This window comes from Haliotis asinina, chromosome 9 (genome assembly GCF_037392515.1).
Source record: "Haliotis asinina isolate JCU_RB_2024 chromosome 9, JCU_Hal_asi_v2, whole genome shotgun sequence".
Lineage (NCBI taxonomy): Eukaryota > Metazoa > Mollusca > Gastropoda > Lepetellida > Haliotidae > Haliotis > Haliotis asinina.
This window is the reverse complement of record NC_090288.1, coordinates 59922633-59950529: the sequence shown is the minus strand read 5'-3', so window position 1 is coordinate 59950529 and position 27897 is coordinate 59922633. Positions and strand designations below refer to the sequence as shown.

Below are 27897 nucleotides of genomic sequence, written 5' to 3'. Positions count from 1 at the left end.
GAAAACATCTCTTGAGAAACCACTGCACAATGAATAATCATTGCTTACTTAAAAATTACCAGCCATAACCTGCTGTGACAAGAATAAGAAAAATGTAGTATACCCTTCAGGCTCATTACATATTTCCCTTTTGTGGATTCATCATACTTAATCAATACAACCAAGCTCATATCCTACTTGTAGGACCAGACATTCTGCAAACTCCAGTCCATATAAACCCAGTTTTCAAACCCAGTATCTCCAAGTCATGGCATAACACAGATAGCTAAGTCGTCAATGTTTCCTCCATTGCCACACTGTTGATGAGGTCATGTTTTGAAAAGATGTCAAACAAAGCACAACATGAGTGAATGACTAGTGTTTCTGAATGTACCACATGCCTCTTGTATCAATCAGTCACAATCAAACAGACACGAATGAGCCAAATTATTTTTTTCAAAATGGATTCAAACAGAGCAAAATCCCAGAATTCTGAGATCATGTTCAAGAGCCATCAATGCTGGGGTGAAATGCATTGTCAAAAGAGCAAAAAACATTTCATTGGAACAGTGAAATAGGAAAAGTGCATGAAGGAACAATGAAATTATAAAAGTCCAAATCCGATTTCATAATAAACAATGCTTTTCAAAATATTTCAAGTTTACTGATTGAAATCATATAAAATTTTAGACAATTCATTTAAACTGAAAAGTTAAATGTTGAAGCAGCCAATTTTAATTGTGCAACACAAAGTCACCATTTGGTTGCTGCCCAAAAGTGAAATCAATATAGGAGTAGTTTAAATGGAACAGGGTCACTATTACCAATCACTTAAAGGCAATATTTCTGCTTCATGACTGAGGTCTATGAATAATGGAGTCTATACCTGAGTGATTGACGTCACAAGCATCAATGGGAGCCTGACCTCGAGTATGACAACCTGATCATGTTTGTTGACCCCTATGACCAGTGTCAATTGCAGAAGACCTATTCTTAAAACAAATTCCCCATTCAATACTATCACCATGGTTACTTGAGACATCAGTTGATTCTAGCCCTAGATTGGAATGCTTTATAAATGGTGCATAAATACCATACACATTCCTGACTAGCATCTGCCACTAACTCAATGTGTACAAAGCAACAGCAGAACATACATTCCAAAAATATCACATTTGAGAATATTAATCATAGTGGATACAACATGTTGAGATATCATTTATGCATCAGTTTTCAGTTTGTGCATAGATGCATTATCATTCATGCATCAGTTTTCAATTTGTGCATGGATGCATTGAGCACTCCCTTTATCATAAAAAGCAGAACTTATAAATATTGTGAAAAAATAACACAAAAAATTAAATGGATCATATTAAACACTTAAGACTAAACCTATCTTCAGCAAGGGATTGAACATTAAGTGAACAATAATGGCAAAACAATTTAATGTTTATCTTCAGCTTGAGTAAATGACTTCAGTGTTATGCTGCACAACACAACTGGGTTACACCATGACATTGTGCAAACTAAGTTTATCTTCAGTGTAACACAGATCTGACAGGTCACTCTGGTCTACAACATGTACCAAGTCTCTTGCAGAAACCTGACTTTAACCATGTTGACAAGACTCACACCTCTTCACAATAATGTAATTTTCTGAATAAAATTGATATTTTATACTTATCGTGACTCATGCAAATTGCTTATCGCCTCTTCCCTGACAAAGGTAGTGGAACACCTGAAATCCCTTGACGTTCCCTTCTAAAAAGAAGCCAACGTAAAATACACTCACCCATGTATAGCCTCCCTTTTAATGCGCCTAGGTCATGTGACTGGCCATGTTTGTTACTTTCTCCTTGTATATCGCGCGACATGCAAATATAGGAATTCAGCGTGCCTGTGTGGGGTGGCTTGGAGGGCTTTTGTCATGAGGCAGGATAAGTATAAAATATCAATTTTATTCAGAATATTACATATTTTCCCTCATCCTGAGTCATGCTTACAGAATCCGATGGAAACAGCGGTGGGTCAGGCCACACTGGATTCTGCTGGCTGTCCAAAATACGTCCAATAATTTTCCTCCCCAAACGGGAACTTGTAATGGCGATAATATGGTCCTGCTCTTCTAATATTCACTGTAGATTCTGGTTGGGATCATATCCAGTCGAACTTGTATTCAGCCGAAGATTTTGTTGACTGGAATGTGTGACATCGAAAGTAACTAGCGTCCTGCTAGTTTCTGATGCAACTAATTGTCGAGATATTGAAATCAAGACTAGTTGCGACCCTTCTTCATGTACAAGTATCTATGAGTACAGGGTCCTAATCACTCATGCTAGTCTGTTTAAGATGCGTGCATGGACTTTCCACCATTATACTCTGCAGAGTGTCTGGCTTCCACAAGTCATGAGATAAAACGGGTGAGTGAAGTCAATGCCTTCGGGGAACTGTTAGTTGCTGAGCAACGACAAGTGGCCCAAACTGATGAATGCCAGAGACGTCCTCTGTGTCTATGTCTCATACGAGGGGATGTCAATAAGTTTTAGCCTTGCATAGAAAAACACAAAATATTGGTATGAACCACATTTATTTTTCAACATAGTCCCCTTGTGAGTCAAGACACATGTTCCATCATTTCTGCCAGGCGCTGATGCCATCTCTGTAGAAGGCTCCAGTTTGGTCCTCAAACCAAGCCTCAGCAGCTGCAATAAGCTCATTATCATCCTGAAATCTACGACCATGCAAGTGTTTCTTGAGATTTGGGAAGAGATGGTAATCACTTGGTCTGGAGAGTAGGGGGGAAGCGGCAAGATTTCGTACCGGCATTCCTGGACAGCAGCGGCTGCAACGCGAGAGGTGTGTACTGGAGCATTGTCTTGATGTAGAAGATTGACTGTCACACTTGCCTCAACAAGTTAGCGTAATGTTCCCCATTCATTGTTCTTCCTTTTGGTAAGTAATCTATGTGGATGACACCTTTGCTATCCCGGAAGACTGTCGCCATTACCTTCTGCACTGATCTGGAGGCTTTGAACTTTTTGGTCCTGGGAGAAGTGACATGTTTCCATTCCATGGATTCTTGCTTGCTCTCAGGATCATAGTGGTGGATCCAGGTTTCATCACAGGTTACTAGCCTAAAGTGAAAATCTTCTGGATTCTTGTTGTATCTGGTTAGCATTGAGTTGCTTATGGTGACCATTGTTTGCTTCATTTCATCTGTAAGCATTCTTGGCACCCATCTTGCACACACCTTAGACATGACAAGATGTTCATGAAGAATTGTCTCAATGGATCTGTGTGAAATGCCTGTGGTCTCCTCTAACTCATGGAGTGTGATTCGAGAATTTTCCAGCACAAGTCTATGCACTCTGTCAATGTTTTCCTGAATAGTGCTTGTTGTTGGGCGTCATGGACGGGGGTCATCTTCAAGACTCTCTCTACCATTCTACCATGCTTAAATTCATTGACCCATCGTTTGATGGTAGCAGATGAAGGGGAAGACTTCCCATAAACTGACTTTCTTCAATGTTCCTCGCCGAGTTTCCTTCAAGAACTAAAAACTTAATTACTGCTCTATACTCTATTTCATTCATTTTAACTGCCGTGAGGGGGGGTCTCTTTCTGTCAATGTGAGCTGTTCAATAACTTCTAAGAGTAGTATACCAAAACTTCTATATCACATCAGCTACACCCCAAGGTTCAATGTCGTACCATAGGCTGTGACACCTGGGTATGAAAAATGCTCAAGGCGCAAAACTTATTGACATCCCCTCATAGATAATGGTTGGCAAACATAAGCAGTCCTCCATTACAGTTGATAGTGAGCAATTCCCATGTAGCACTATTGCAGAAGCCAAGGCTCTAACTTCGTGAGGGTTGGGAGCTCGCGGAGAATCCAATCCTGCTGCTTTATAGGCCTATTCGCCCTCAGCATAACAGCTCTGATCCACACTGAGATAGTGTTGCGGGATACTTCCATAGGTGTCTCAGTGGATATAGGGATAAACAGATGCTTGAACCATTGCCTTCTAGACTTAGTACGTGCGATGTGTATCTTCAAGGCTCTCACTGGACATAACGATAAATCGTGAGTATCCTGTGGTCCTAATATTGAAGATAATGCTGGTATGTGAAATTGTCTATCTGCTTGACCTGGCAATTGATTGTTCGCAATAAAATCCCATCATAAACCCAGATGGGCTGTCTGATGATTATTTGCATCAAAACTTGTGTAGTTAAAGTCTAGAGCATGCAGCTGTAGCCAAGGCGACTAAAAACAGCATCTTCTGAGTTAGCAGTTGAATTGAGGTCTGATCACGCGGCTCGTACGCATCACTTGTGAGATGTTGAAGTATGATGTTCAGATCCCATGCTGGAGCTCTAAATCTACGCTGGTGATCTTCCAACTTGAAAGAGCGTAGCAAGGCAAGTAACTCAGGTACATTAGTCAACTTGGTTCCTGTTCCCATGGTGACGACTGAGCTGAGAGCTGCCAAGTATGTAGATAATGTAGTACCTTTCAGACCTCTGGACTGTCGTAGGTGACATAGATATTCTGCTATCTGCGGATATGTAGCCTTCATCACCATGAAACCTTTCTTCTTGGCGTATGTCTCAAACAGCTTCCATTTGTCATAATAAAGGGTGTGAGTGGATTTCCGTAAGGCTAAAGTAACTGCTTTAGCTGCTCTCGCCGGGTATCCTCTGTGTTTTAAACAGTTTTTAATACACTCCACATGTGAAGTCGGAATACAGATGGGTTTCCGTACGCCTGTTTCGTGTGTGGGTGAACGAGAAGATTTTTCCAATCTGGTAGTTGTAGTACTGGTTGTCCTAACTCTTCTATGAGTGTTGGAAACCAAGGTCTCGTTGGCCAATAAGGCGCGACCAATGTCAGTTGTAGCCTCTTGGTCTGTTTTATTTTCTTAATGACTTTTGGTAGCAGCACTGAAGGGGGAAATGCGAATGTGTTTAGTCCTTCCCATGGGATGCTGAGAGCGTCTGTTGCTCAGGTTAACGGATCCGGTACTGGTGATACGAGGGTTGGCTGAAAAGTTCTCAGCCTGAGTGGTTTTTCCCCACCCGGTAGAGACAGGTGTTTGCCACCAATGAGGACAATCATTTAGTGAATCATAGACACAAGAACTACAAACGTACTAATAGTTTTATCTCAACTACAGCTCTTTTGGTAAACCTACCCTCTGAAATCATCAGAAATGGACAAAACTGAATACAGGGCAGTCATCAAGTACTTGCAAAAGAGAGGGATGTCCCCAACACAGATACATGCTGACATGGTCTCCACTCTAGGGGATGATGCTCCTTCATTTTCTACAGTAAAGAAGTGGGCTGCAGAATTTAAGCGTGGCAGACAAAGCCTTGATGATGACCCACGCTAAGGAAGGCCTTCAACAGCAACCACTCCAGAAAACATCACGCGAGTGCTCGATATGTTGATGGATGATCGACGATTGACTACTCGACATATTGCTAGTGTAGTGGGCATCTCTCCTGAGAGGGTTGAGCATATTATCACCAACGAATTAGGAATGACTAAAGTTTCTGCAAGATGGGTGCCAAAGCTCTTGACAGCAGAACAGAAACGTGTCAGATTCCAGACGTCCCTCGACAATTTGCGTCGTTTTAAAGCAGATCCCGATGATTTTGTGGCACGATTTGTAACCATTGATGAGACCTGGATACATCACTTTCAACCAGAAACAAAACTACAGTCAAAACAGTGGAAGCATCCTGATTCACCAGCTCCGAAGGAAGCCAAGTCTGTTCCTTCAGCTGGAAAGGTGATGGCATCAGTCTTTTGGGATTCCAGGGGTATTCTGCTCATTGATTATCTTGAAAAAGGTCAAACTATCAATGGCAGATACTATGCTGATCTACTGAACCAGTTGCGAGAAGCAATCAAAGCCAAACGACGAGGGATGATCGCTAAAGGTGTCCTCTTCCACCAAGACAATGCGCCTGTTCACAAATCGGTGGTGGCCATGTCAACAATCCGCGATTGTGGCTTTGAACTCATTGACCATCCTCCTTTTGGCTCCTTCTGACTTAAACTTGTTCCCCAAAATGAAAAAGGAACTCGCCGCTCGCCATTTTGCAAGTAATGATGACGTCATTTCCGCTGTGACTGATTTTTTTAGGGTAGCTGAAGAAGATTTCTTCCTGACCGGGATTCGGGCCTTGCAGCATCGCTGGCAAAAGTGTGTGAACTTGGAAGGGGACTATGTAGAAAAATAAATTACAAACGTGGACTTTGTAACTTTTTTTCACAGTGAGGCTTAGAACTTTTCAGCCAACCCTCGTACAAACGTTGCCTGTTTGTTGAACCTTGCTGCAAATAAGTCTATTTGCGGCGATCAGATTGTCTGGCTGATTAGTTGAAATGCTTCCCGATGCAGCATCCACTCTGCTGGTGATGGACGAAGATGACGAGACAAGGCATCTGCCATAATGTTGCAAGCTCCTAGTATGTGACATGCTTTTATTTGGAGATTCACACTGTCGACTAGATCCAAGAGTTTAAATGTCAGGTGTAGAAGAGATGGCGATCTCGTTGACCCCTGTTTGTTTATGTAAAAGGCCACTGCTGATGAGATGAAGAGTCAAGAATCGTTGTAACGGACGCAGCTGTAGCCTTCCTCTTCTGGTCATGTCTTGTGCTGACGTGAGGAGACCCAATAGACACTGCCATTGTCGAAGTGTCAGCAGAAAGAGTAGAGCTTGATTTTTCATGTCTTGAATCTTAACCCACCAGACCCACCAGGACGACAATCTGATTCGATGTTGTGATGAAACGAATCCCGAGGAAATCGAGATCTCATTGAGGTTCTAACTCCGATTTCATGTGGTTTACTAACCACCCCAGTTCTGTTAGTAGCCTGATGGTGAAATCTAACGGTAGTCCGAGTTGACTTTTCTCTTGATGCGCTTGTATGCCGTTGTCCAGATAAAAGGCACTGCGTAACCCCCTCAGGTGTAGATAGTTGGTTACCAGTGTCAACAGCCATGAAGCCAAAGATATTCCAAACGGTAGGACCTTTCATTGGTAGTGTTGACCATTGAAAAGGAAGCACAGATATTTCCTGGACTCTCGATGTATCAGGATGTGCAGGTATGCATCTTGTAAATCGATGCTGGCGAGATAATTTTCTGGATGAATAAGGAGTCCTGGTTGAGGCAGATGTACCATTTTGAAACAATCTGGTTTCTGAAGGAAGTTCTTGTTGAATGCCTTCATATTGTATATAAGTCGAAACTTCTCTTTGGAATTCTTCTTGGGCACCAGGAAGACTGGGGAATAGAAACTGGGCGTCAGACTCCATGGCTCTATAACTTCTACTGTTCCTTTCTTTAACAATGTTGGCATGGCGTCGGTCAACTTGTCCAGTTGATGAAAGGAGTTGGTGTTCTTGTGAGTGGTGGAATGGTTCCCAGCGAGATCTTGTAGCCCTCTCTAAGAATTTTCATGACATAACCGTCTTTGAGGATTCTACAATTTTCCAAATAAAGTTGAAGACGTCCCCCAACTTGAGATGGTTGTACGGGAACAGCTAGGGGTGGAAGACTCCAGTCGTTCCGAAACTGATCTTCAATAACTCCCTCTTCTCCCACCCGTAGACGCACTGCTGGATGTCTAGGGGCGCTTGTTTGCCCCACGGGAGCGATGAAAAGAAGATGTCCTCTCTTCATGCGTATTGAACTTTTTATCTCTTGCTCTCTGGACCCTGAAGAACTTGGACTTAAGGGTGTAACGTTGATTAGTCTGCTTAAGTACTGACGTCAGAGTGTCGATAGACTTGATCATCATAACTTCTCTGGAGTCTTGAGCAACCGTGCTCGCTACCTCTTCAAGCTTCCCATAGAAGAGAGTAGGTGTTGACAATGGAACAACGGTTAGGTAAAGTTCTCATCCTATGACACTGTAGATAGGAGATCTTGTCGACGAAGTAAATTCAATAGTAGATGCTAAGTGATCGGCCATAAATTGCTGATCATTCTTCTGAGTTACCATTCTTTATTCCTCATTATCCGGATTACTGAATTTTACAATGAGAGTTTCGTTGATGGCTCTCTAATGAGCCAGTCCAAAGAAAGTATGCCTCGTAGTGGTGTCAAGCTGTGCAAGCCTCTCGTCATCTACCTTGTAAGATTTATTGCGGGCTGGACTGATGATCTTATAAGCTTCATCCACGTCTGGTGCTCTGTCGGATGGCTCCATATGATGTGGAGGGGAAGTGACATGCGTTGAACAACGGCACATGTTGTTGTTGAAACTTAGTTGCCGACTTAAATGCCATAGATAACATCTCAGGAATCATAGATATCGGAGGCATCGGCGGGATCGTAAATGTATCAATGTCATCATCCTTCATCATATAGGTATTAGCTTCATTAGCGTCCTTGGATGGTAAAGCTAAGTCAAGTCCATACATGATCCATGATGAGTCCGAATTTAGGGCTTCCTCTGATGATGATGCTCGATAATGCCTATCTTCATCCCTCCATGAGTGTGAAACATTCATTCCGTGTTGACGATCCCTCCTATAAGAGTCCACGGCTAAGGGGGTGATGATTGTCAACAGCGCCTTCGATGAACTGGGGAGAGTGACGAACACCTTGTGCGTTAATGAGTGAACCCGCGAGTGCACTCACCCGAACGTGACTCCTCACCCACGCAAGTGCGAATCCTCTGATTCTGGGGACACTGATGACGATCTTCCTCGAGTGTGAGCATACACGTCCTCTTCATCCTCTGGTGTGAGTGCCACTCAATGCTTGTAGCAATGGTTGAGCTGTAAAGTTGTCTACTGTTGATGAAGTCTGCGTTGTCTGACGATTTTCCTCCGGGTTGAGAGGCGTAGAAGATGTCATTGGGGTAGATCTAGATGATGCCTTCCGATGACTGCATTGGTTGATATCTACCTCGCTGTGTAGAATCAACGGCAGTTTGTTGAAGATAAGTCGTTCATGTAGAGGGAGGATTTCTTCTCCAAATGATTTCTGCTTTGAAGAATAATGACTCTGCAATTTCAAAGAAGATGATTTCGTCTTCGATGACGTAGACTTCTTCGGTTGAGCTGGCCCTGCTTCTGAGGAAGATCTCTTCTGAGATACAGGGGACGACACACCAGACCCCAGACATAGCCCCAGAGAAACGCCAGACATTTCACTGGAATGAATCTCAGCAGTCGTTGCTAACAAATTACTCGAATTTAAATCACCTGTTTTAGACATGACTAATGCAAGCCACCATTGCTTGTCCCTAGCACGTCTGTAACAGACCGTGTATAGAGAGTAAATTCTGAATCAGACAATTCTATGCAAAATTTACGATTATTAGAAGAACGTAATTAAATGAGGATCAACTGCCAACAGCCGCAATCTACATAGCAGACATGATTTCATCAACTGAGACCAAGTCTCAATTGAAGAAATATGTGCTTAATAAGACAAATTATGACAAATTTGATAACATATAATGCATATACAAATCCAAATACCGTATACGAGCAGAATTTAGTTCAAAGACCAAAATAAAGAAAGAACTTATCACCTTATCGGGACCCTCAGGTGGCTCCAGCTGCCCTTGTCAGGCAATAAGGAAAGAGTGACAAGAATGGCCGGTCACATGACCTAGGCGCTGGAAAAGGGAGGCTACACATGAGTGAGACATAGGTGAGTGTATTTCACATCCGCTTCTTTTCAGAAAGGAACTTCAAGGGATTTCAGGTGTTCCACTACCTTTGTCAGGGAAGAGGAGATAAGCAATTTGCATGAGTCACGATAAGTATAAAATATCAATTTTATTCAGAAAATTACATTATTGTGAAGAGGCGTGAGTCTTGTCAACATGGTTAAAGTCAGGTTTCTGCATGAGACTTGGTACATGTTGTAGACCAGAGTGACCTGTCAGATCTGTGTTACACTGAAGATAAACTTAGTTTGCACAATGTTACGATGTAACCCAGTTAAGGATAAGGAAAAATAAATGAAATTGAACAAAGAAGCATTGTGTACATATATTTCATTGGTTCTGGTCTCAAGTCAGCTATGCTTGTAATACAAGGCAGACACAGAATGTGTATGTGTGAGTCTATTTGACCTTGTTGATGACACTGCTTACAACATCAATCACTTGCTTGTCTTAAAAAGACTCAGTTATGTAAAAGTTACCATGTTATATGAGTGAGTGAATATGATTTTACACTGCCTTTAGCAATATTTCTGCAACATCATGATGAGGGACGCCAAAAATGAGTTTCAAACATTGTACCCATGTTTAGAATTGAACCTGGGTCTTTGGCATGACCAGTGGACACTTTAACTAGTAGGCTACCCCTACCATGTCATGACTGGATATTGTTGACTGTAAAGAAAGAAAACAAACATACACTGGAATGACAACAGCATAATTTGTGGTCATTTCTTCACACATTGCAGTGGCATAGAAGATACAACTGATAATGATTTAGCACGTCAGTATTCAACATATATCATACTACTGAATATTCACAATGATTGATGATGATATTCATCAAATGTCAAGGAGATGACCACATCCGCAGATACAATAAGATAGATATTCAAGTATCTGACTCATGTTCATTATGCACCATCTGGTATATTACTTGGATATCACTCAAGTACTCACACCTGACATAATTCACAGGATGACCACCAATGAGTCACTTTATGCTTTTATACATATTTTCTAAAATTTATCTTGATAATGATTACTTGTGATTCATCACACAGCATTATTCCCGAGTAATCTTGGAAAAAACACGGAAGCAATAGATATATTTTTTTTGTCAAGGCTTATCAATTAGAAAGGTAGACAGAAACGTGATTCAGCTGTAGTTTTTTAGTTAACCAAAGTTAACCAAATTAAACATAATGATCAAGAGATTTAAGTTTGAAACACACTTGTCCCAGGAATTCGAGAGTCTTTAAACTTTTTGATGTGATTGAGCTATTGGGGTATGTATATTTCAACAAGAGAAGCAGTTTGTATATTAGCAATATTTCTTTCCTATGGATTTACTTGAAGCAATAAATGATAAATGTTATATTTGGCATTACACTTAAAGTACAGACTCTAGTATGTATATTTTAGTGTGTTGAGTCCCATCCAGGGTCCGAACCGACATTCTCAGAGACAAGCAAACCCAATGGCCACACCAGTCACTTCTCTTACCCAATTAGCCACCACTCCACACACACAATGGAAGTAAGACCACTGGGAGTCTATTTCACTTACTTTGAGTCTGAATCTCAAACTGAACAAAACTCCCAATGTACTAGAATCAGTACTTCCCTAATCCCAAATATAACATTTGTTTCATCTGACCACTTTGTAAATGGCATTGTGTATTCATTATTACATGGGGAGCTAAAACTAATATCCAGAATATGATTTCAGTTGAAGCATTTACTGCAATGTAATTGTGAAGGAGTCGTGAAAATAATATAAATCTAACCATTAATAGTGAATGAAAGTTTTAATAAAACTTAACATGAGACCCTTTGAAGTTTGATCAATGTTAATGAATTGAAAAACATGCATAATTAAATATGTTTACTGTCCAGTAAGAGGGACACAACACTGTGTATTTTGCACGATCACTTGGCCAATAACCTCAAAACACACAAGGGTCTCCCTCAAACACGGCTAGTTTCATTTATGACATGGCTACATCAACATCACGATTAGGCCAGACCAATTTCATTTCTTGTTTTACGGATATTTGTCCTCTGAAAACCTGAAAGAAGGTGGGAAAATAAATAAAAATAAAATTTCCAATCAAAGTAATATTCCTTCTAAATACTCAAAAGTATTTTACTTTCGGCAATTTATGCAGTGAATATGGGTCAAAAACAACATAAAAAGTATGTTCTTGTGAGGTTACATTTTTAGCCAATGAAAACATTAGGATTTTATTTTTTGAGCGGGGAAAATTAATTTCTATTTTTTTCTGATTCTTGAAAAGAATCCGTAAAACAAGAAATAAAATTGGTCTGGCCTTACCAAGCCCCCTGTAAAGTCGCACTTACAATTAACAATTCCTTTATAGCATGCCTGTCACCGGGGGAAACACTGAACTGCACACTAGACAACCAATGCATGAATAATTTTAATTACATTTCAGAGTGCATTAATATTGTTTATATGCTTCACTTAATACTGCATCCATTAATTATAATACATATTAAGTGCAAGTGGGTTTAGAAACTTTAGACATGATTAAGTAAATATACACTCACTTGAAAAGTCTGAATATAGCCTGGTTCGTTCAGTTACTAACAATTTTAGTGCCATAAAATTCTCCATAAAACTATAACCGTTTCTCAGTGAAAGGTGACCTACAGCAGAAATCATTCTCACAAGAGTGCGATACTAAATTCTAAAGGTGCTGACCCTTTTATGTTCACTCTGAACACTTACCTGGTAATCTACAGCATTTCTAGTCTTGCCCTAGATGCAGTTAGTGCTCTTTGTGTATGTAGGAATTCAGTCTGGGCTTGTGCTGTGTATGAATGTAAGCACTGCCCCTGTGTTAATGTAGGCAGTGCCTCTGTGTTAGTGCCGTAGGAGAATGTAGGCACTGCTTCTGCGTTGTTGTAGAAGAATGTAGGCACTGCCTCTGTGTTAGTGCTGTAGGAGAATGCAGGCACTGCCTCTGTGTTAGTGCTGTAGGAGAATGTAGGCACTGCTTCTGCGTTGTTGTTGTAGAAGAATGTAGGCAGTGCCTCTGGGTTAGTGCTGTAAGAGAATGTAGGCAGTGCCTCTGTGTTAGTGCCGTAGGAGAATGTAGGCAGTGCCTCTGTGTTAGTGCTGTAGGAGAATGTAGGCAGTGCCTCTGTGTTAGTGCTGTAGGAGAATGTAGGCAGTGCCTCTTTGTTAGTGCTGTAGGAGAATGTAGGCACTGCCTCTGTGTTAGTGCTGTAGGAGAATGTAGGCAGTGCCTCTGTGTTAGTGCTGTAGGAGAATGTAGGCATTAACTCGGGGATAGGTTTCTGTGTGTATGTATGCATTGCATCTTGGTTACTCACTTATTATTGGATATTTATATAGCACACATATCCACATAAAACTTCTGCAGCCATTAGGTGCACCCTGTTATTGCTGCTTTCCCATCCTTACAAGGCACTAATTCACAGCTGGGTGGATTGGGACACACAGTCACAGTGCTTTGTCCCAGTCTATTGCATGTTGCTGTACCCGTATTCATGTGGCCACCATCAGGCCATATACTAACAGATTTGTGGGTTTTGTTAAGTGCACAGGGTTGTGTAATGTACAATTGGGGTTGTGACAACACAGAAAGTCAGCACACAAAGTTGACTCCAAAATATTTACACCCAGTCACAGGTGGGATTGATCCCCACACCTCAAGCTTGCTGGATCACTAGCCTTGTGCCTTAGACAGCTCACCCAGTGCTTTGTGTCTATGTAGGCATTGCCTCTGGCTTAGTAATCGCTGTGAACATTCATATGCGATGTGAAAACAGCATGGAAGAAGTCATATTAAGTTCAAACAGACTATTTCAAAGATCTTTGCGTTTCTTGACACTGGATATTTTCACAGGTCATATATTAGAAGATGCATGAATAGCTTTACTAATTATCAAAGCAACATATGCAAATATCAGATATCATTACAAGAGCAACTTTTCTTTTTTGCATTCCTATTTTATAGTCCCAGCTTTAAAACTGTACATACTCCCTTGCATAAACATGTTCATTTCAAGACTATCAGACAGGTTATTTCAGGTAATTTCTTTTGCAATGTTCCCAACAGATAAAGACCTCAGATAAATGAAACCAATGTTTCTCTACTAAACATACAGCATACATATAATAATTAGAAAGAAACGCAAAGGCAAACACAAATATGCATCCATCTTGCTCTTAGACAAAGTTTTACAAAAAAAAAAAAAAAAAGTACAAAAAAAGTACTGTTCAATGAATGGGGCTGCAATGAATACACTATGACGTGAACATTATGTGCTTTACGAATATAAAGTAATGGTTTTGAATATACATTCATGAATACTTTCTGTTTAATAAAAAGAAATAGAAATAACAAACATACAAACATATCAAACAAGTACTTAAGTTGAAACATTAAATGATAGTTATCTGAAACGCATTGCGAGTTTGTTTCCAAGGTTCAACTGAAGTAAAACACAAAACGCAGACTTACTTTACTGTAACCAAAATAGCTACCTTCCCTCACTTACATGAGCTGCTGTTTTGAGTACCAAGAACAACGCACATCCCTTTCAATTGCAAGTTGTTTCAAATGACAATGCGAAACCTACAGTTCAGTGAAAAAAATCTGATGCGTATTGGTAGACAGTTTCTGACTGGTACGTTTCTTTGACTGATCTAGTCATGTTGCATGTAGCAGTTTTATGCTTTTGTTTCCATGGTAACACAATTACAATTTTGATGTCAGTTAAAAATTCTTCCCGTATTTGCAAAAAAACAAAAACCTTATCGTGGTGTTGATACAGAGAGCAAAACCAACCGCAACAATGATAACCGAAAAGATGGGCTTGAGGTGAAATGCCAGGACAATGTATCACATCCACATGTATTCAAAAATATGTGGTTGCAGCTTTTGACATTAGGTAATTCTAACAGTGATTCTGTTCAGAAGTATTGTTTTAATCCTTGTACCAGGAAGGCTGAGAAAAATATAAATGTCTGTATGTTGAAGAAACTACAAAGTGTAGCAAGTATTCAGTTTTACTTTGAAGCTGATTTTGAGAATTAATAACAGGCATTACCTGATTGTATCAAAATGATTGTCAGTTTTTATTGCTAATCATCGACTTGTGACGTTTAAATATTGTTGAGAAAACTGTTGTTCAGTGATAGAGAGTGCTTTTATCAAATTCATTTTGAATTATCCTTTGTGTTCAATAAATTTTGAACAAATCTTGTTTTTCGTTTTCCCTGTTCAAATTATTGACCTTACCTATATTGGATGTCAAATATTGAATGGGTAAGTGAAGTCAAATTAGTAACTACTTGGTACTGTATGTTCAACAGACCACAGCAGCTAGATAACTGAAGATAGATGGGCCACTGGCCCGATTTTTATAAAGGCTAGAATTAGAATGAACATTGCAGCATAGCTTGAATATATTCCTTTTTCACATATTTAACTCAGACGAACAACAAACTAGTTCCAAGTAAAATCACTAATCTAAAAATATTCACAAATATTCAATTCCAGTGACTAGTGAATAATTAATTGAAAAGATATGGATCGATTCAGAGAAAATGTGAATGAATACCAACCTGACAATAAATGCTCATTTATTGCATACTACAGTTTGTGCCCATATGGAGCTCATGGACTAACAATGACATCTGAACATGACTACAAAATACAAATTTGAGAATTTGGAAGGACAAAATACTTCTTTAAACAATGAAATTAGGGAACAGATGTATATATAATTTACATTATCTGTCAAAATGAATAACTAGCAGACAGAAATAAAGGATCAACTTAGGTAATACAAGAAATGCTGACATGCAGTAAGGTGATGAATCAACATCTGTTGATTTGTAAACCACCAGTTTCAATAAATATGTAAAGTTCATGCAATAATTTTTGAACTAAAACCACAAATGGAACCTTCCCTCATAATGACACACATAAGTTTTACAACACATTCAAGTACACACAGCTTTTATTTATGCTCTAGCTCTCATCCTTAACATGTTTCCATGACGAAAGCAATGGCACGAATCCATCAAATGTTTCTAGAGCAATGACACAGGGAAGATTCAAAGATATGTTAAGAAAGCTTCAGTGGCTTTGTCTTCCACACTAACCAGGTATTGTGAGAGAATTTGAGAATAATCATTTATCAGATTAACTGTCAAATATGACTTCGATGAGTTCATAATGCAGGCTTCGAGGTCCATGGATGACCAGACGGTAATATGACTGTGACTGATGAGAACAATGTGAAATTGGTGCTCTTGTGGCAAAAGTGAAAAGCATGTCCTCACAAACAAGGTAAGAAGTCGTACGAGTATTAAGGAAGGTGAAATAAGCATACCATTTCACATGTACATTTTCACCGATGTTACTGTAAACAGTCTTAATCAACTGAAATGAATGAAAATTCAAACAAATGAAAAAGAATAATTTTACTATGTGTTTTCTGATATCACGCATTTTTGGACTGCATCATAACGCAGTGTGTTCCATCACTGTAAACATGGAGGCATGCCTTATATTTGATAAAGTTGTCTTTTAATAATTAAATATGATGTTTTGCTGTTTGTGTAATTATATCAAGAAAACCCTGAATCTTTTTCAAGCATCTGACAACACATAACAGATAGATAGGTAAAATAAAGAGATATTATAGCAATTTGCAATGAATTTCGGTTGTTTAAAACTTACATGCAACTAAAAAAAAAAAAAAAAACAGAATTAAAACAGAATTATACACTTATTGTGTATAGCTTGATGGGTGTTAAGTTCACATTGCACATGGTCAATGATTGAAGTTGTGTATTGCAAATTCTCATTTTCAGACAGGCAGGCAGACAAACAGGTGTTAGTACAACAGACAATGACTTTTGTCTGTGACAGACTGCTTTTCACAATCAACATGTTTGGGGTTTTTTGTCTATGTTTCCACAGACATGAACTGAAATATTTCAGTTTAAAGCTGAGCATCTTTTATCAAAGTTATTTGTGTTTCTAAAGCTAGCCAAAAACTCATCACATATATCTTAAAATTAAGCTACAACATATTATTGTCAAAGCTTTACAACTATGGATTCCGACTGAAAATATCATAAACGTATACAACCATTCTAATTTTAAGTTTCTTACTGTATGTCAGAACATTTGTTTTTATTTTATATCATCTTTTCTTTTCATGATTCTGTCTCATATGTCCAGGGGATTTATAGGTCGCACATTCCTGAGTCCTATGTGCTAAACAATTGACAATGGATGCAACATAATAGACTAGCTCGTCAATAGGGATGCAGAAAAAGTCCAAATACGTTTTTTTTAATATGTTGATCAAGTAACAATACGTTATCATTGAGTCTGCTACTAGCCGTGTTTCGACATCATTTGCAGTGTAATTACTGTGATGATCATGACACAAAATCACACTGACTGAATTGCAACAGTATTATATCATAGTATTAATAATAATATCTAAGTGTCTGGGCCCCCATTTTTAATCTAGGACCCCCGAAAATTTAGAGTATGAATTCCATGGACCCTCAAATACAGGTCTCAAGGTAAATCCCTGTATATCTATGTATATTGCAACGGTCTTCTAAGAGTTATTTTGAGCTTGTTCCCCAATCCAGTTCATGAAATAAATATGTTTAAACCAATTATATAATAATATGGCTGAGATGTGTTTTTGAGCAGTGTTTGACATCATAAGTTACGGTTCAAAGGAGACTTTATGGGAACGTATTTGTTCCTGTGGCTTTAAGATGGTTAAGTTAAACATGACAGTTTGTGAACAGTGTTTGACACCTTAAGTTACAGTTGAAATAGAACTTTTTCAGGAAACATATTTGTTCAAGCAAAGTTAAGAGGGTTAAATTAGCAAAAACAGGAATGATCTGAATAGGTTTTAATTGACATGTGGCTAGAATCCTTCTAATTTGGAAGAATGTCTGAAGTGACCAAAATCGTTAGATATTTATGAGTTGTGTGAAATCAACAGGAAATGATACAATACAACATGCCCTCCAACGTGACAGTCCTGAGAACTCTGAATATCAACAAGGAAATCTTCTCCATTATCTGACCATGACATTTAACACTATTCAAGGCCAAACATTCATGAAAATAAAAAAAAATAAGTAACAGATTTAAAGACTAAATCATTACATTATCAAACCATCATGTTTAACATTAATTCATTCATAAAAAGAAACATTTTCATAATAATAATAATAATAATCTGTCAATGTGCAATACTTGCTGTATACATACATACGTTGTTATTGCTTTATTCAAATGACATTATTGGGAGGGAACACGTGGAAGATCAATCTTAAATGGTTACTATCTCCAGTGACCAGTCTGCAAACAGGTCCACGTGAACTGACGGAAGAGAAACAAAATAGCACGTGATACTGTCAATCCGAATGTCAATCTCATAATATCTGTTCATGTATCGTAGATCTACTTCTTCACAAGTAGTTTCTGTTGAGGTTTTTCAATACATCCTCCGTAATGTAAACTGTACACACATAGAATTCAGTAATCTCTTGTTGATAAACATTAATATCGAATGACCGTAATGATTATTATATTTATTTCTGAAAGAGTTGTTCCCCTTGATATGTTTATCATGTGCCTCCCGGGTTTAATCTTTAAATACTTGCTTAAACATTGTTATTAATTCCGCCTTATCACACAGAAAATTCATGGGAGTAGGAGTAATGATCAGACAAAAAGAAATATTTGTCTACATTTATCAAAATCTAAAATCCTACCTTTGTTTGGCAACGGAACGCTCAGTTTGTGGGACATGATTTTACAGAACGTGTATATTACGTAATCAAAATATGTGTGAGTGGATACGGTAGTATTTTCCATATGACGTTTCTTTCACATGAAATACTCCAGGAGACACTTCACTCAAATTGCAAAAACCAAAAAGATTTCACAATTATCTTGACATGTTAATGGACCGCACTAATTTTAGCCAGTAAAAAGGTCATCAGAATGAATGTCACAGGAAATAAAGTCACAATAACTGTTTTTTTTGTGTCTATGTAACATGTTCAATTATGACCTTAAATCACACTATCAATCAAAACGTCACAATAACTATTTATTGCCAGTAGATATTTGATTATGATCATAAATCACAGGATCAATCAACATTCTGTGTTAAATCACAAAATAAGAAGAAGGAAACAGAATTATGTACACTTCATCTTAATAGTCTTTGAAGGGCATTTAGAAGTGAAATACATAAGAATGAAGATTTTTTATGGATATCAACTTCTTTATTATGAGAACACAACATTTCCGAGTTAATGCTTACTCCTTCAGTAAGCATTAACTCGGAAACATTGTGTTCTCATAATAAAGAAGTTGATATCCATAAAAATAAAAAATCTTCATTATTTTCATCTTAATACTAGTACCTCTCCAGTGATAACAAATCTAACCTTATCAAGATAAGCAGCAAGACTCAACCTCAGTGTTTACACAGAAGACAACTCTCCTAACTCAATTAACAAAGTGACTCCCATTCTTGGTTTCAGGCCTCAGTTGCCTCATTAATTATATTTTCATGTCAGAAACAGAAGTTGTATTAACAATTGAGACATTTTACAACCCCCTAGTGTATATTATATTACTAGCATAAATATTGGTATAAATGTGATTTTTTTTCTCGTGACTTTCTTTCCTATGTTCAATAAACTACACTGATATCTTAACCCACTCTCAGGAAACTGTATATGTGCAGGTTTTCTTCATGAGAGCATTTGTGAATACCTTTGGATTCTACCCAAGCACCATAATCAAATTAAGATTTTTTAAATTGTACTGATATTCAAAATTCTTATAAGTGTGGTTAAGGATGAATCATGACCAAATGGTTTCGGCACATAAATTACCCATTTGGACATTGTATATACACTCGGTGTGAAGATGGGATTTTTTTATCAGTTTTAGGGTAGGATCCAGAGGGTGGGGTGGGCTGGGGAGGGGGTTGCAATTTCTGACCTCACCCTATCCCTTCACATATCCTGATGTTTCCGATATGCTCATACAGCAAATAAATGCGAGTGCAGTTTACCGGGCACGGTACCCAGGGACTGCTGAGCGTTTGCTAATGAGCGCGCTTCTGTATGCTTAGCCCTTGGGCACCCCCTTCTAGATCCTTAGCCCTTGGGCATCCCCCTTTCTGGATCCTTAGCCCTTGGGCACACCCCTTCTGGATCCTTAGCCCTTGGGCATCCCCCTTTCTGGATCCTTAGCCCTTGGGCACACCCTTCTGGATCCTTAGGGTTAGTGAGTAAAGGTTAGGGTTGGCTTACCCATTGTGCGAGTATATCCATCCGAAAAAAAAATCGGAAAAGGTGCACCCGGTAAAGTGCACTACTCCTAAATGCGTCCATTATTTGCAGAGACCGGCAGACTGACATGTTTCAATATAGAATGTTTATTCTTCGTAAGGTGAATAGTATATAGCCCACAATCTATGACGTCAACACATTTCCGTTCAACTTTGTCCCTCAAGTGCCCGTAAGAAGTGTGCATGCACAGCTGCGTTGCGTGTTTACAAATATAAAAGCTTGGTTGGATACGAAAAGTAGGTCAGGTAGGCAGTCGGTAAGTCGCCAGCATAGCGAGTAAGAGTGTGTACCCTTGTTCCATTGGTTTATTGAGGTATTAGATGGGTAGTGCCCTTTGTTCTGGAGGAAACACAGTTTCATCTGAAATAGACAGAGAGAAGACACAAAAAGTTAACAATTTCTCTCGTCGTAAACATTCAGATAGCGAGTCTGAAACAGATTTTGCACCTACTGATGTAGCGAGGGACTCACCAACGGTAAGGAATGGAATGTCAAATTATTTCATTCTTGATATTTGAATCAATTGAATTACTTCTACGATCATTTGGGTTGTATTATGAAACTAGCCTATGATTAACCACTAGACTGTCAGACAGTGGTGGCATATAAAACACTTGCATAGGAATCTGCATGTTTAGTACATCTCTACTCTAAAGTACATATGATCAAGCTGGTGTTAGACGTAACATGATGTCACAAATGATTATGAACATGATTAATCTCATGAGGAATCTTTATTCTATGGAAGGTGTCAGCGTAGTTTCAGTAACAGAGAAGCAAGACTATATCGTTCACAAGTTAATGATACCCTGATCATAAAGCAGGATCTCAAAAGTAACCCCTTTTCTGAAGTAGAGATTATATTTCACCAGCCCCAATCATTACCTAGGTGAAGGGAACAATTTATTTCTTAGCATGTCATGTGTAATCTTAGATGAGATTTCAATACAGGGATGAAATAGTGCTCAATCTGCATGCTGTTCAAATGGTACATTTGAAAACTTTTCAGTATGCCCTTGGGGAGAAACTAATATGATTAGAATAATAATTCATATAATGGTAAATGCAATATTTGTGTTCTCTTATGATGATTCAAAACTTATTTTTGCATCTCCTTACACTACAGATTAATTTACGTATGGACATTTTGAATGCCAGTGTGCTTAACAGGAATTCTGTTTTGAATGATAACATAATAGTGTTTGCAATAGGTTTTGTACGAGTGCGTGCAGAAATAAAATTATAGATATGTAGTCCAAATCTTTTGCATGTGACATGTTTCTAGCAAATCTAAATCATTAAAAAAAATATTGTTTCTTCATATGTTGCTGTTTTAAGGTACTTTTTAAAAATATGTAGATCAGAATCTATGCGTGCAAAACACGCATGCAAAATGTTGTTTGCATGCTTTGTTGATATTTCTGCGTGAAAAATGCAGGTTTCTGTGTTAACATGAACACTGACATAGTTTGTAGGTTAGTTTATGGGTCCAGGACAAATGATGTTGAAATGAAAATTTTATAGGTTTACATGGTGTTTACTAATTTACTGTTTCATTGAATTGAAATGGCAGTTGTTGTGATCTTTTCATTTTATTGGATTATCAAAACATATGGCCTTTTTCACATAGGCAAATCTAAAGTATCTGTTTGGTGCCCAATGGCACCCTTTTACAAAACTGGATTTCTATCTCCGCATTGTTATAGTGTTGGAGACAAGTTGAAGTGGTCAGAAAGAAGGATGATTTAATTTTTAAATGCTTGCCTTCCCATTCTTTCCTTGTTTCTTGTTTACAGATATGATTGGTGAAAAGTAGCATCACCATGTGCAGTTAATTTAATACTTTAACACAGGTGTAGTGACCATAAAGTGTCTGAGACCCTGTGATTGGATTCAATTCATAGACCTTCTGATCTCAATTACAGTGAGAGTGGAGTCATCGTGATTTTTTTTGATAGAAACTTTGCAATATGTCAGAGCCTTTGATAAATAATTGTTTTATTGTGACAAATGATCCCATAACAAAGTGTAAAAATGTGTTCCAGGAGGGTTTGTCTTCTTTCATTATAAAGCTTGTGGTTTTTTTATCTGCGAAAAGGACCGTATGCATCAGTTTCCATGAACTGTGCAAATGTCACAGAAACTTTTTGTGATTACCAGATTGATGTAACGGATAATTTATTCATTGTCACAGATAATTCCCAATCCCAAAAATAGCTGACAGGGTATGATTCATCCAATCTGGTCAGTGAATCGGATTTGGACCTAATGTTAGTAAATTTTAATTCAGCTCTCTTGTAATACTGATTTTCTAGGAAGTACAGGCCAATTATTACCTTACCCTTCCCTTGCCGATACTAAAATCACAAAGACTCAAAGTTTCTGTTGGAAAAATCACAAGGACTCCACTGTATGCAAGTTCCCTACCAGTGTGTAGACAAGGTCAAACATACCTAGGAAGATCCAGGTTGGGACTGGTCTTCCAACAACCCATGCAGCAATATGTTTGTAGATGGGGTAGACTAAAGCGATCATTTGGTCAGACTCTCAGTTTTATGGACAGATGTGATTGACACAACTTCTAGAATCTCTACTTCACTATGTTTTCTGAAAGTGTAATCCAAGATATATGTAATGACTTTGTAAAAAGTATTGTGTATTCATAGTAATGCTGTTAGTCTGATGTGACCAGCCACATCTATTCCAATCTGCCTGTGGTTTGTGTTTCAGGACAAGATGGCCAATATAGGCAACAAACAGATTCAACTGAGATGCAAGACTCCCACTGGTCAGCATTACTTGACAGGACTTACTCTCAACACAACAGTGGGAAGACTAAAACAGATGATATCTGACCTAGCCAATATTCCGAAAGACAGCATCAAGATCAGACAAGGTTACCCACCAAAAGTAATCAACACAACTGATGACTCAGCAGAAATAGAGACATTGCCATTCCGATCAGGAGACACCCTGATTGTGGAAGAAGAGAGGGGCTCACAGATTCTGAAACAGCAGAGAGTGGACCGAGCCCTGCAGTCCCAACTTCTGTCAGGGATAAAGGGGATGCTTATACGTAAAGTTGTCCCAGCCAATAACTCATGTTTGTTTACTAGTGTGAATGCTGTGATGACAGATGGTGTTGTAGATACGACATGTGCCAAAGTGATGCGTCACCTTATAGCAGATATAGTGCGTGGAGACCCGGAGTATTATAATGCTGGATTCCTCGGTAAACCTAATGAAAGCTATTGTCGCTGGATACTGGATGATCAGTCGTGGGGTGGAGGAATAGAGTTGTCAATTTTGTCTCGTTATTATCAAGTGGAGATTGATGTAGTTGACACACAGACTGGGAGAATAGACAGGTTTGGTGAAGACAAGAACTACTTAGAACGTGTACTGCTTATCTACGATGGGGTCCATTATGACGCGCTGATTCTTGAACCAACAGACCCGAGTAGACAAATCGAAACAAAATTCCCAACTTCAGATGAGATGGTGCTTGCACAAGCTATGGAACTAGCTGCTGAGGCGAAGGCTAGTCGACAGTTCACGGATGTTGCCAATTTCTCCCTCCGCTGCCTCATCTGCCAAGTGGGGTTGAAGGGAACTGATGAGGCTCAGAGCCATGCTAAATCTACTGGCCATGTGAACTTTGGAGAATACTAAGGTCCAGAGTTGACCGTGGATTTTTGTGTATGTGGTGCAGTCAGATGTCTCACTCTATCTTCTCTCACTCTTGAAATGGAAAAAGTAGACTATTTATCATTGCATGAATGTTATTAAATATATTTTTTTAAATTATGAAATAATCGTATGATCTTGGTTTCATTCATGATGTAGTCCTATTTTGTTTTTGGTTGTTAGTATTGCTTTACTTGTATGTTTGGGAATGATGAACGTGAAGAGAATAAGTGTGTGATGCTTGTGTATCTCCAAGAATCATTCCTGGAGGAAGCTGATCTCATGAAGTCCTATCTGATAATAGGACCATATCAACTGTCATGGACCATATTGTCATATGATGAACTATATTAACTGTCATGGATCATATGGTCACATGTTGAACCATGTGATGATGAACTATATGAACTGTCATGGACAATATAAACTGTCATGGGCCACATGATCAACAGTGTGCAAAATGTACGCTGGTCCTGTGGTCCCCAGCTGCTAAAAATGCATCAGGACCACTAAATGATACGTCTGCAGTGGTCCTGATTGCCACTGAATTTTGTAATGATAGTTAAGTAAATCTACAAGTGTTATTTTCAATCAGTGAAGTTTAGACAGGACCACTAATTATTGTCAGTTCACTAGTCCTGTGGTCTAGTGGCAGATTTTGAAAGGTTTCTTTCCTGGATCAGTATGAATTTCTGAAATGTAAACATCATATGCAAACATGGGGATGTAGACTTATTGCTCATATCAGGAATCTGTGATAGCAATTTGATCATTAATGGGCTACAGTTGTAAGGGTGGAATGTTGCTAAGTGGACCAACAAGCAAACATGTTGATATTCTGTGTGTATGCATGTGTGTGCAGGAGTTGCATTCCGAAAATTCCATGAATCTGTAACTGATACCATTTTATGACAAGATTTCAGTTAAATCATGTGAGAAACTTTATATCTAAAGAATACTGTCCTGTTTGTAGTTCCTCCAGCTGCCCAGCAACTTATGCACCCTATGATCAAGTACTTCTGTATTAATGTGTAGCCTCAGATGCTAGTGACTTGTCATTAAATGACATTGTATCTTACACTTTCAGGACTTTACAATATGTCTGCAGTGAAATACATCTTGGTACTGTGGATTGTGGTCATAGATAATCAGTCATGGTCCAGTTTACAGTAATATTTCTTTGTACATCTATGTCAACACTTTGATGATTTTTCACAATCCACTACAATATGTTTTTGTTATTTACACATTTCTTACCAACAATGACCAACAATTTGCAACACTCACATCAGAACTTATGCCATGGCCATGTCCTCACCAAGTGGACCAGTTGCCAAACATTTTCAGTGAATCTTAACCACTCAGATATTCAAACAATCAGGAATTAAATAAGGGACATCTATTCATGGAAATAAATAAGGGAGCATACGAAAGCACAAGTGTTCCTTTATTTTTTTCCAGGTTTCTTCAGGCACATATTGCACTGCAGGTGAAATTCTGAAAATAATTAGAGGAACACTTGTACTTTTGTGTTCCCCTATTTGTTTTTGTGAGAATATTTAAGCACAAGAATGAAATTCCAATAAATGCCAAATACTACAGTCATGTCAACATATGAATCAGTGAAATGTCTTTCAGTATTTTTGAGTTATGCATGAAAAGAACAATTGTTTCATAATTTGCAAATCCAGCCATCTTTGGACTAGTCTCAATGATGAAATTTGCTATACAGACTTGTATCCCGAGAAGCACTAGGACCTGACAGGGTGGGTTTGAAACAGTTTTCTGCGTATCACCACTTTCTCTCGGGCTACACCGAAATGGTGAAAAACCATCCACGTTAGTTGACTTTGTGATAAAGCTGCCATGTGATGGTCCCTAGTCAACTGAATTGCACTTTTGTCCAGGGGAGACCCATCACTCAAATAGTCTCCCAGCACAATAGGATGTAGTATTTCTTCTCATATCAAATGTTCTGATTGTTCAAAATCAGTTGTGTCAAAAAGTTATATTGCTGTATTTATCTTGGTATTCTTGTTGTTATGCTTATTTGCATATATAGAAGAATATCTGTTTTTCACAATGCTTCCAAATGTTTTATACATTATATATTATACGTTAGTTTATTAAATTGTGTTTGACGATAAGTTTTGTGTTGTATTTTTCCTCATACTCACTGTTAGAGCACACTCTTCGAGCAGATGAACAGTTCTCAAAGAATGGCACTTGCTCTTCCTGTGCCTTGGTCTAGCCTTGACGGGTATTGAAGGATTGGTGGCTCCAGCCAGTATACTGTGTCTGAATGGGCATGCTTCACTGAACCATTCTGGCTCAGCGGTCAAGCACTGTAAGAACAACATTAGGCAGTACTAGCATGCAGCATGGACACATGGATCACCATACAGATACTTTCAATTTTACCTCATCTTATGCTGTTCTAAGGCAACAATTGTATATCAGTGAGAATACATTTTATGATAATCCTTACTTATTCTTTGTAGGAAGTCAAAACATATCTTCTGTGCCATTGGCTAGGTGACAGAAGACGGACTACTAGCATGTCAAACAACCAGGGAAAATATGTGTTTACACCAAGTTGCCCATGTGAGTGAAAGGACCTCCATGCCTTGTGTGGCATTAGGTCTGTAGGTTTGCATCTCATAATTCTCCAGAGTTCAGTCCTTGTTCTGTCAGAAGCATTCTACAGCTTGTTGCTTTTGTATGACTTCAAGAGTGAGTAAGTGAGAGAGTTAAGTATTACTGAACTTTTAGCTATATTCCAGCAATAGTACCATGGGGGTCACCAGAAATGGGCTTCACATGTTACACCCATGTGGGTAGTTCTCCATGGTATAGTGCAAAGTCGTCAAATGATATACTGGACTACCGCGTGGTGATTTGAACCCGGGTTTTAGACAAGACGAGCGAAATCTTTAACCACTAGGCTACCCCACCAAATTCAAGAACACACAAAACGTATACTAAACATTAAACGGCAGACCCGCACGCCAATGTCGAGGGGCTTTCGACCATCGTCTGCTAGTACTCGCCAGATAACTTAAAATGCTTAAAAAATCAAGAACATATCAACATCACCTTTCAGTAACATGGCACTGCCTCGGCCCAATGGCTGCATGACAGAACGCCTCTCCGGGGATAGGAGACACGACACCTTGCGTGTCAAACCCCAAAACATAAAACAATTTTGCTGCTATCAACCTGTCTGACGATTGGCACGAAAGGGTTGAAAACCTGGTCTTGTTTCTGAGTATTTCGAGAGTGAGTCGGGAAGTCGAGGTTAACCTGCAGCACGGTACCTCGACTAACGTAAGTTACACCAGGGATACTCTACAACCTCCCTGGTTACACCTTACAGGCACCCGCGCGTTAAGTGCAACGACGCGACCTCCTACAAGGTTTCGCTAGACCCTGTATAAGGAGTGGAACGAATAACACTGGGACTAAGTTTACTTAGACTGGGACGTTGACACTTTTAGCTCATTTCCTTTCAACGGAAGCGCTGAAGGGACCTGATGAAATAAAATTGAGCGCACAAGTTAATATCTTGAGCGCTCTCAAGTTAGTATATGTTGAGCACATGAGTTAATATCTTGAGCGCTCAACCTAGTATCTTGAGATACACTGAATAGATTAAGCAGAACATGTCGAAGCAGGGAGCCTATATAGAGAGTTATAGAGTATCCCTGGTCGAAGCAATGTAGGAGCGGAGATGCGAGTTTATTCAAGTTTATTTCAGTCTTGGGTTCCCATACAAAGATTAACACATCTTGTCAAAAATCATGATCAGAGACCATATACCGGTATATGGTCTCTGTCATGATATAGTAATGTTATTGAGCACTCAAGATATTAACTCACGATATGGCTGAAGTATTGCCAATGTGACGTTAAATATTAACTCACTCACTCAAGATGTTAACTTGTGCGCTTAGTATATTAATTTGTGCGCTCAATATACTAACTCATGCACTCAAGATAAATTATATTTCATCAGGTCCTTTCAGCGCTTCCTTAGATATACCTTTCTGACTATTTCAGTTGAAGTTTTAATTTTTAGTTTGAAGGTGCAGAATGAATTA

General features: G+C 38.8%; 2 protein-coding genes across 6 annotated transcripts in view; one reads left to right on the top strand and one right to left on the bottom strand.

Moving 5' to 3' along the window:
* Window positions 1-20127, bottom strand: part of LOC137295703 (6-phosphofructo-2-kinase/fructose-2,6-bisphosphatase-like) — a 106862-nt gene extending 86735 nt beyond the window's left edge. The window contains exon 1 of one of the 3 annotated variants that reach the window (XM_067827207.1): window positions 20072-20127. In XM_067827207.1, coding sequence (XP_067683308.1) covers window positions 20072-20075 — 4 coding nt within the window. In that variant the 5' untranslated portion in view covers window positions 20076-20127. Of the gene's footprint in view, window positions 1-18511; window positions 18615-20071 lie in introns of those variants that run through there. The other 2 variants (XM_067827200.1, XM_067827204.1) reach the window with 2 other exon arrangements.
* A 129-nt stretch (window positions 20128-20256) lies between these two features.
* Window positions 20257-25944, top strand: LOC137295702 (ubiquitin thioesterase OTU1-like). 3 transcript variants are annotated; one of them, XM_067827197.1, is made up of 2 exons: window positions 20257-20366; window positions 22841-25944. In XM_067827197.1, exon 2 carries the CDS (start codon window positions 22847-22849, stop codon window positions 23780-23782), a length of 936 nt encoding a protein of 311 aa, XP_067683298.1. In that variant the 5' UTR covers window positions 20257-20366; window positions 22841-22846; the 3' UTR covers window positions 23783-25944. The 3 variants fall into 3 exon arrangements, with proteins under 3 accessions (XP_067683298.1, XP_067683299.1, XP_067683297.1); XM_067827198.1 differs by having other exon boundaries at window positions 20275-20346; window positions 22841-25938; XM_067827196.1 differs by having other exon boundaries at window positions 20354-20586.
* Window positions 25945-27897: the final 1953 nt, after the last annotated feature.